The sequence below is a fragment of the Sander vitreus genome, chromosome 22, assembly GCF_031162955.1.
Source record: "Sander vitreus isolate 19-12246 chromosome 22, sanVit1, whole genome shotgun sequence".
NCBI classification, from domain to species: Eukaryota; Metazoa; Chordata; class Actinopteri; order Perciformes; family Percidae; genus Sander; species Sander vitreus.
In genome coordinates this window covers 25,725,212-25,735,406 of record NC_135876.1, presented here as the reverse complement: position 1 = coordinate 25,735,406, position 10,195 = coordinate 25,725,212, and the positions used below count along the sequence as shown (strand labels likewise).

Genomic DNA, 10,195 nt, shown 5'->3' with positions numbered 1-10,195 from the left:
CATTAGGGGGCGGAGCCAGACATTGTGAACATTTGGGGGTGGAGCAAGACTTTGTAAACATTTGGGTGGGAAAGACAGATGTTGTAAACATTTTGGGCGGAGCGAGATGATGTAAACATTAGGGGGCGGAGCCAGACATTGTAACATATTAGGGGGCGGAGCCAGACATCGTAAACATTTGGGGGCGGAGCCAGATGTTGTAAACATTTTGGGCGGAGCCAGACGGACATTTTGGGTGGCGGAGCCAGATGTTGTGAAAATGTGGGGGTGGGGCCAGACTTTGTAAACATTTGGGGGCGGAGCCAGATGTATTTAACATTTGGGGCGGAGCAGACATGAACATTTGGGGGCGGAGCCAGACGTTGTGAACATTAGGGGGCGGAGCCAGATGTTCTGCCGTCGATTCGACGCACAACTATTAAAAGGCCTTAAGACAATGTAGGCCAAACGGCGTTAATAAACACGCTAAGAAGCGAGTATGAGTCTTGATAACACGCCAATAATGGCATACAAATTGGCATGTCATACATATGCCACTTCATGAGATCAGTCTGAAATAGGTATGAATAAAGGCTTCAGGCCGCCCTACACGTTATTGTAGGCCCAGTTTAATATGAAACTTAATTTTATACACTATATATAAGGGGTCCCTGCTCCGTCTCTCTTTCAGTTAAGGGGTCATTGGCTTAAAAAAACATTAAAGACCCCCCTGGTCTAAACCAATGAACCAACCCAAAATGACAAATTAATACATTGATACAGAGAGAAAGGATTTGTCTGTTTTTAAGTCCTCTTTAAAAAAGAAAAAACGTATTCCCTGGGTGTTTTTTTAAATTATCATATGACAGAGTGTGAAGAGGAACTGGTTTAGATTTCATGAGAGGGATCAGAGGTCGGCAGCCGCTCAGAGATTCAGTTTCTCGCTCAAGGACAGTTGGGAATGAAAGCGTGGATCGTACAGTATTCATGGCTGAATAAAGGACTGAAGTGAAGCTATTAACCTATCCCGCCCCCCCCTGAGATAGAGAGGATGAATAATAACACAAGCTGCTCAGAATTCAGCTCGACAACAACACCTGCAAACTGCAAAAACCTTTCTGCACGCTTGAGGCATTCAGTCTCCGAGTGTTTGCTGAAGGATGGGTGTATTTAATTACTTTTCTATTTAATAAACATAAACTGTGTAGCTGACAGGGCCGGCCCGCAGCAAAGGCAGTGTAGGCAAATATGCTAGGGGCTTTGCCCCCTCAGATGTATTTTCTGTCCCCTTGTTTAAGCATCATGCATCCATAAAACGTACAAATACAATTACTACTACTAGGGGCCTATCTTGCACCTGGCGCAGCGCAGCGCAAAGCCCGACGCAAGTGTCTTTGCTAGTTTAAGACCGACCCAGTTGTCAATTTCCCGTCCAGCGCCCACGTCGTTTAAATAGTAAATGCACCTGCTCCCATCTGTGCGCCCATGGGCGTGCTGGTCTTACAGGGAGGTGTGTTCAGGTGCATTCTGGGCGTGCTGGTCTTACAGGGAGGTGTGTTCAGGTGCATTCTGGGCGTGCTGGTCTTACAGGGAGGTGTGTTCAGGTGCATTCTGGGCGTGCTGGTCTTACAGGGAGGTGTGTTCAGGTGCATTCTGGGCGTGCTGGTCTTACAGGGAGGTGTGTTCAGGTGCATTCTGGGCGTGCTGGTCTTACAGGGAGGTGTGTTCAGGTGCATTCTGGGCGTGCTGGTCTTACAGGGAGGTGTGTTCAGGTGCATTCTGGGCGTATTGCTATCTTGAGGCAGTGGGAAGTGATGGCACCATTGACCAACAAAAACCTGGTCTAAAGTCAATAACGCAGCATTTCATTGTTATTTTAACAGAGCATTAGTAAAATGCTCCTAGGCTCGTGCACAGCACGTGCACACTATGCTTGTTACACACACAGGGACGCACAGCAGCACACACACATGCAGAAGATTACAAATAACAATATTACGGTGCAAATCCTCCATCATAACAGCAATGCTCCAAGGTCCAAACGGGCCTTTTATTGGACAGAATATAGAGTTATATAAACTGAATTTTCTGTTACTTCAATCTACATTTACATCACTACATTTTGGTTTAAAAATTATGAATACAATCTTCTGCTATGTTTCCCCCTCTCATTCCCCCTGCTCTGGCGTTTCCCCCTCTCATTCCCCCTGCTCTGGTGTTTCCTCCTCTCATTCCCCCTGCTCTGGCGTGTCCCCCTCTCATTCCCCCTGCTCTGGCGTTTCCCCCTCTCATTCCCCCTGCTCTGGTGTTTCCCCCTCTCATTCCCCCTGCTCTGGCGCTTTCCCCTCTCATTCCCCTGCTCTGGCGCTGTCCCTCTCTCATCCCCCTGCTCTGGCGCTTTCCCCCTCATTCCCCCTGCTCTGGCGTTTCCCTCTCATTCCCCCTGCTCTGGTGTTTCCCCCTCTCATTCCCCCTGCTCTGGCGTTTCCCCCTCTCATTCCCCCTGCTCTGGCGTTTCCCCCTCTCATTCCCCCTGCTTTGGCCGCCAAAACGGAGACCTTTGGCAACACCGACACTGACGCCAACGTTTCTCCTCCTGATTGGGTCTCATCGGTCAAGACGTCTTGTTCTCTGAGGCTAAGCTATTAACGCTACCACGGCATCCCTCTTTCATCCCTCTTTCATCCCTTCAGATATTGTTTCACGGTGACAGATTCTCTCTCCATACGCAGTTCTTGTCCTAAGAGTGCGCCCACCTTTGGCTGACCATCCAGCAGTCCGTTGAGTTTGGCGAGGGATCGCAGCGACAAGGCGTGCGGCAGTGACACCTCGGGGTCCTTTCCCAGCCTCCGTGCCCGCTGGGCGGCGCTGCGGCCGCAGTAGCACGATACCAGGAAACCCGACAAGATGGCGCCCAGGCAGAAGGCCACCAGCACGCAGGCGATCAGCAGCGTGTAGTGGACGTTAGCGGCGGCACGCTGGTCCATCTCTGGAAGACGACTGACACCTGGGAGACACAGGAGGAGAGGAAAAGGGCTATTACACCTTTTATTTTCACGCTATAGAAGAGGGGCGGAACCAGATGTTGTAAACATTAGGGGCTCAGCCCAAACCGGGGGGGGGAGATTTGGGTCTATGGGGCAAAATTACCAAAGGGGTAACGGATGCTGCTACCAAGCCATCACCCCCCGTTAGCATCCCATTGACTGCCATTCATTTTGACGTCACTTTGACAGTGAATAACTTTACATCTGAAGCGTTTAAAGACTCTATTTGTCCGTTGTTTATTTCTAAAGAAACACGACAATGTATAAAAGGCTCCATTACCTTGTAGCTCACGTTATGGCTCCGTAGCAGACGTTTTTATAACAATAGGCTAACGATTGGGTCATAACCACGAGACTTCCTGTCTCATAGTAGAGGAGTTACCGTATAGTACAGGAGAAGCTCTCAGGCAGTTTGGACTTCCATCAGCTGTTTAAGTGTAATGACTAATGTTAACTATCATTTTAGTGATCAATAATGAGCCTGTGTCTATGTTATCTCCTTACATATACCTACGCTCTCCGTCTCTGCTAGATTGGGAATGATTGAGATTTCTCTTGGCACAGCTACCAGAAGACTTCCAACTTTCAGACAGGTTGCTCACGTCACATCTACGTCTTCAAGCTCAGTTGGAGGCTGCTCAGTAACGCTCAGCCATCACCGGGAAAGAGCTTCTAATGTCCTTCACTGGTCTCCGTCCAGAGACACAGGATCTGTTGGTCCATTTTATATATATATGTCAATGAAAATTACGAATTCCACTATGGCCACGCCAGGACCCACTTGGCGTGGCCATAGTGGTCGATTGGTTTATTTATTTCTGTTTAATTGAATAGGGACAGATACAAAAAACATAGATTATTACACAAAGAACAATCCGATGCCTGTATCACAGTGTTTCTCAACACCTATCCCTAGAAGGGCTTTTAACAGTTAGTTGGGGTTAGGCATTTGACCTGGAGTGGTTAAGGTTGGGATAACCGACTGGTCAGGGGATAGGACCTGAACAAATCAGGTTACGTTACCTTGCGTAAGCATGGACGACTGGCCAATAGTAGCTATTGAAGGGCGGGTCTTGGCGTGGCCATAGTGGGGAAAAAAATATCTCGTCCAGGGGCATGCTCCATTTACAGCAAGTATATCTACTATTCTTAAAGACGTTAGCATCATTTGGGGAAACACGATAGTTGTAACACCCTCATTTTTTTGTTGGTGTTTTTCTATGCTTTTTTCTGCGTTGTTTTTAAAATGTTTTTGTCACTTTTTTCAACTTGTTTTCGACGTACGGAAAACAGGAACTGTGTCTACATCGGAGGAGTTAAAGAACACAACAGGAGGTAAAGATATACTGTAAATGCTAATTAAAATGTATTTTATGTAGATTTAAACTTTGGAGCTCATGGCTTTAACAAGGTTAACAAGAAGGACATGATTCCTAACAAAAAAAAAAAACCCATCCCGAAACACGTGTGATGTTCTGAATGTGCAGAAAAGTCCAACAATTGAGAATATTAATTTCCTTTTACATAAATAAAGACATTTGCACCATAAATTGTTGCATAAACATTCCCCAGAATGCAGGAAAATGAAGTGTTTGACGCTCAAAGTTTTATTGTGGCCAACCCCCGTCTACTACGGAGCCATAACGTGAGATACAAGGTAATGGAGCCTTTTATACGTTGTCGTGTTTCTTTAGAAATAAACAACGGACAAATAAAGTCTTTAAATGCTTCAGATTATTCGCTAAAGTGACGTCAAAATGAATGGGAGTCAATGGAATGCTAACGGCGGGTGAGAGCTAGGTAGCATCAAAATGGCGCCAAAGGAGGTATGCTTTATACCTCCTTTGGTTCGGCCGTTGTTTACCTTTTTCTTCTTCTCCTAGTCTGTAGAAACAGCAAAGTCTGTAGCCTTTCCTCATTAGCGCCACCTCTGTTCAGGAGAAGACCGCAACTAGTGTCGCGAGCACCACGCGTGAGTATAAACCGTTACGGCGCTCTCATGACGTCACATTTGCGCGCGCCAGGTTGGGAACGGCTAGTGTACTGAACGTTTTAGGGTTAGGGTTCATCTGACATGACAGTGTCATGTCACTCTTATGTAGATACCTTCAAATAAAGTGTTACCTTTTGGGGTTTTTTTTACCCTTTTCCCGCGTATTTCAATGTTTTCGTCCCTTTTTTCCATCCTGTTTTGTGTCTAACTGTCCAAATGTCTTCTGAAACCAGAACAAACCAAATGTTGAGGTTGACTCATTTTTTGGGGTGGAAAAATAAAAAATAAAATGTATTGTGAGTCTTTTTTTAAATCGATCCTTTTTCCTATGTATATATGGATTTCTTTTACCAATGATTCTCCTAAATATTCTCTGTTTATACTGTACTGCCGACAGCGACTACACCATATCATGTTTTCCAGCAAAATGGAGCGGAAACAGAAAATGCCTGTGCAATATCCTCTCAACTAGTGGATGATCTCTGTCTATTTGTCTTGTCCTAAAGTACATTGTTGTCCTTTTAGATATTGAAATGTACTGTACTGTCCGTTACAACATTGATCATTGCGTGATTGATCATTTATTCATGTGTTCGGCTGCAGGTGTTGTCAGCACTTCTAGCCCAAGACAAATCTCTTACGGGACAATATAAGTTTATCTTATCTTATTATGGCGGGACGAGCATAACTTTGAGTAGATAAAAGATGAGGATGCAAGAAAGAGGAAAAACAGAGGAAGGAGAGGTGAGAGAAAGGTGAGAGGAGAGGGAGGAAGAGTGGAAGGGAGATACGGAGACGAGGATTGGACTTAATGAGAAAGAGGTGGATCACAGGTGAGAAAACAGGAGGATGAAAGAGGTGAAGAAAGAAACTATGATTGGATTTGACGGGGGGGGGGGGAAGGTTGGGGATGACAAAAGGATGGAGGGAAGAGAAACGAGGACAGGAGAAAGGATGGAGGGATGAAGGAAAGAAGAGGATAAAAGAGCTTTGGCCCCATCAGGTCCAGATATACAACATCAAAGCCTCTCAGATACGATGAGTCATCAATCTGTGCATCGCACAAAACAGACACACACACAAACATAGACACACACACGCAGGCATGCACACAAATGCACACACAAACAATAGACACATAGCAAGCTCGCGCACACACAGACACACACTATTGAATTCAGTTTGTGTCTAAGAACAAAACCTGATGATTAAAAATGTATTGAATGAAAGTAAATATTTGTGAATGAATAATGTAAAACAGCTGTGTTATTCATAAAGGTGTTCATATTTGTATCTTGTTTTATTTATGCTTAGGTCTAAGTCATAGTATAGTATGTCGAAAAAAGTGACAAAAAGTCATAGCATAGTATGTCGAAAAAAGTGATAAATAAGACAGTATAGTATGTGGAAAAAAATACAAATAAGAAAGAAAGAAAGACAAAAAAGTCAAAGTATAATGTCGAAAAAGGTGATGAAATAAGTCATAGTATAGTATGTGGAAAAAAAGACAAAAAAGTCAAAGTATAATATGACATGACTATGACATACATACTATGACATACTCTTTTCGTATGTCAAAAAAAGTGATAAAAAAGTCATAGTATAGTATGTCTCTCTTCAGACCCATGATGAGAAACAACAACATACAAAATACATCGATACACATATTCATCAAACATTTAGAGCACAGAGAAGTTTTCATTCTCTTCAGGTCAACAAACATCATGAGCAGTATGTCGAAAAAAGTACAGTACAGTATGCTTTAAAAGTCATAAAAAGTCTTAAAAATTAATAGTATATAATGTTGTACAAAACTGTAAAAAGTCATAGTATACTATGTTGAAAAAAAAGTCATGAAATAGTAATTGTATAGTAGGTATATGTCAAAAAAGGCATGAAAATGTTCATGTTGTGTTCGTTACTCGGCCGAAAACAGGCGGACACAAATGCAGGTTTAAAAAATCCCCAACAAGACTAAATATAAACATTTGACCTTAATTATTGATATCATAACCTGTGCAAATATTCCAACGATATATATTGCTATCTTTTCTTTTATTTCAGAAAACAACAAAACAACATACAATATAAAAACACAGTATGTGCATTGCAACACATCATAAGGACCAATAAAGTGTTGCAAACAACAATGTTGTGTGATGATATGTCCGAAAAAAAACCACAAACCGATCATTAGATATTATTTTTAATGGAAAAAACACTTATTCATATATACTCTATAGTTTTCACTGAAGCAGCATCCACTGGATTAGAGGAACTGCAGCTGAAAACACTTCAACACAGGCTCCTCTCGTTGTGTTTTCCGAAAACACAGTTGTGTACTTTTTCCTTATTTGTTCCGTGTGAATAGCCACTTCGACAAATGAAGGCTGTGACTTTCGGGGAGCTTTTGTTTGCGTTAACCTCTGTTGTATACTGAAGGATAGATTGAGCATCACAGGAGCTCTTTTCATTGCTGCCATCCTGCTTCACATTCATCGTGACACATTCGCACCTGGCAGCCTCCCAGACCTGAGCGTGGCAGATTGATTTACCTGCTGACACTCACACTGCAATCAACACATTGTACAACACGCTTTCAGCTTGTCTCAGGTGAGGGGAAACGTGTTGACTTCAAAATCTGGGACGATTTTTATAAGGTTTTAAAGTGCAAAACACCATACTTTTGTTGTACTGCTCATTGCTGCAGCTCCTCTTTTCACCCTGTGTTCAGGTCTCTGTTTTAGCTACAGAGTGAGACCTCTCACTGCTGGAACATCTTTGTTGGCAGTCGCACATGCTCAGTAGCTAGGTAAGGACTACTAGCCAGTCAGAAGCAGAGTATGAGGGCGGGCCCTGACAGTAGCTAGGTAAGGACTACTAGCCAGTCAGAAGCAGAGTATGAGGGCGTGCCCTGACAGTACCTAGGTAAGGACTACTAGCCAGTCAGAAGCAGAGTATGAGGGCGTCCTGACAGTAGCTAGGTAAGGACTACTAGCCAGTCAGAAGCAGAGTATGAGGGCGTGCCCTGACAGTACCTAGGTAAGGACTACTAGCCAGTCAGAAGCAGAGTATGAGGGCGTGCCCTGACAGTACCTAGGTAAGGACTACTAGCCAGTCAGAAGCAGAGTATGAGGGCGTGCCCTGACAGTACCCTAGGTAAGGACTACTAGCCAGTCAGAAGCAGAGTATGAGGGCGTGCCCTGACAGTACCCTAGGTAAGGACTACTAGCCAGTCAGAAGCAGAGTATGAGGGCGGGCCCTGAGAGTACCTGTACAGTACCTGTACTCACACTGCAATCAACACATTGTACAACACGCTTACAACGGTCTCAGGTGAGGGGAAACGTGTTGACTAAGGTTTTAACCTTTGTGTTGTCCTCCCGGCTTGTTGTTATTGTTGTTGTTTCTTCAATGTTTTTGTTGCTTTTTTGACATTGTGTTGCTTATTTCAACTTTTATTCCAACAGGAGGATTTCTTCGGGTAAAGCGAAAGATACCACCTCTTATGATTACTGCGGGCGGCTGTGGCTCAGTGGTAGAGCGGTCCTGCAGTCCCATGTCAAAGTGTCCTTGGGGAAGACACTGAACCCCAAGTTGCCCCCGATGCTGATTTTTGATTAAATGTACACAGGAGGAGAAAAACAAAAAGGGGGCTGAAGCTGATCATGAAGGGGGACAAATGATTTGTATGAAAATAACATCGTTGGCATGAACATCAGACTATCAATGTTCCACATGCAATGCAGTCGCTTGTCTGATTTTTCGGGAATATATCAAAACAATTAACCTGGATCCTGTTGTAACTTTAGGGGATTGGAGAAACTAGATTTCCTCAGCTATTTTTGAAATATGGCAACGTACACATGTAAGCAAGGTTTCAAATTGTCTTTTTACCAAAGTGCATGTGCAGGATGAAAGCTTCAGACGGAGACGGCATTACAGTGAAAGAAGAGCGGCGAGATGAAAGGAAAGAGCCCGAGATGTCTCTTTGTACTCAATGTAATTTCATTTGATGACTGACATTAAGTAGCCTCTAAAAGCTGCTTTGTGCAGCGGAATACTTCAACCTTTTCTTCAAATTTGGATACCACTTGTACACGTGATTCATAGCCTGGTTTGTTGTGCGCACATACATGTACTGAATACGTACTTGAAACTAATTGTTCATACAGACTAAGGAGTCTGCTGCAAGATTTGGGGGCTCTATCTCGCACCCGGCGCAGCGCAAACCCCGACGCGAGTGTCTTTGCTAGTTTAAGACCGACGCAGTTGTCAGTTTCCCGTCCAGCGCCCGCGTCGTTTAAACAGCAAATGCACCTGCGCCCATCTGTGCGCCCACGTGCGTGCTGGTCTTACGGGGAGGTGTGTTCAGGTGCATTCTGGGCGTGCTGGTCTTACGGGGAGGTGTGTTCAGGTGCATTCTGGGCGTGCTGGTCTTACAGGGAGGTGTGTTCAGGTGCATTCTGGGTGTGCTGGTCTTACGGGGAGGTGTGTTCAGGTGCATTCTGGGCGTGCTGGTCTTACGGGGAGGTGTGTTCAGGTGCATTCTGGGCGTGCTGGTCTTACAGGGAGGTGTGTTCAGGTGCATTCTGGGTGTGCTGGTCTTACAGGGAGGTGTGTTCAGGTGCATTCTGGGCGTGCTGGTCTTACAGGGAGGTGTGTTCAGGTGCATTCTGGGCGTGCTGGTCTTACAGGGAGGTGTGTTCAGGTGCATTCTGGGCGTGCTGGTCTTACAGGGAGGTGTGTTCAGGTGCATTCTGGGCGTGCTGGTCTTACAGGGAGGTGTGTTCAGGTGCATTCTGGGCGTGCTGGTCTTACAGGGAGGTGTGTTCAGGTGCATTCTGGGCATATTACTATCTTGAGGCAGCGGTAAGTAATGGCACCATTGACCATCAAAAACCTGGTCTAAAGTCAATAACGCAGCATTTCATTGTTATCTTAACAGAGCATTAGTAAAATGCTCCTTGGCTCGTGCACAGCACGTGCACACTATGCTTGTTACACACACAGGGACGCACAGCAGCACACACACATGCAGAAGATTACAAATACAAATATTACGGTGCAAATCCTCCATCATAACAGCAATGCTCCAAGGTCCAAACGCGCCTGGCTTTTAAAGGGAATGGGAGATGATCTCTGATTGGTTGATTGCATGTTACGCCCAAAACAC

The 10,195-nt window shown here is 44.7% G+C and overlaps 1 protein-coding gene across 2 annotated transcripts in view; it reads right to left on the bottom strand.

Moving 5' to 3' along the window:
- The window catches only part of LOC144537091 (semaphorin-6D-like), a 7,255-nt gene extending 4,195 nt beyond the window's left edge, over positions 1 to 3,060 (bottom strand). Inside the window, exon 1 of one of the 2 annotated variants that reach the window (XM_078280522.1) lies at positions 2,736 to 3,060. In XM_078280522.1, the coding sequence (XP_078136648.1) occupies positions 2,736 to 2,966 (231 nt within the window). In that variant the 5' untranslated portion in view covers positions 2,967 to 3,060. The remainder of the gene's footprint in view (positions 1 to 2,735) is intronic. The other variant, XM_078280521.1, reaches the window with a different exon arrangement.
- Positions 3,061 to 10,195: the final 7,135 nt, after the last annotated feature.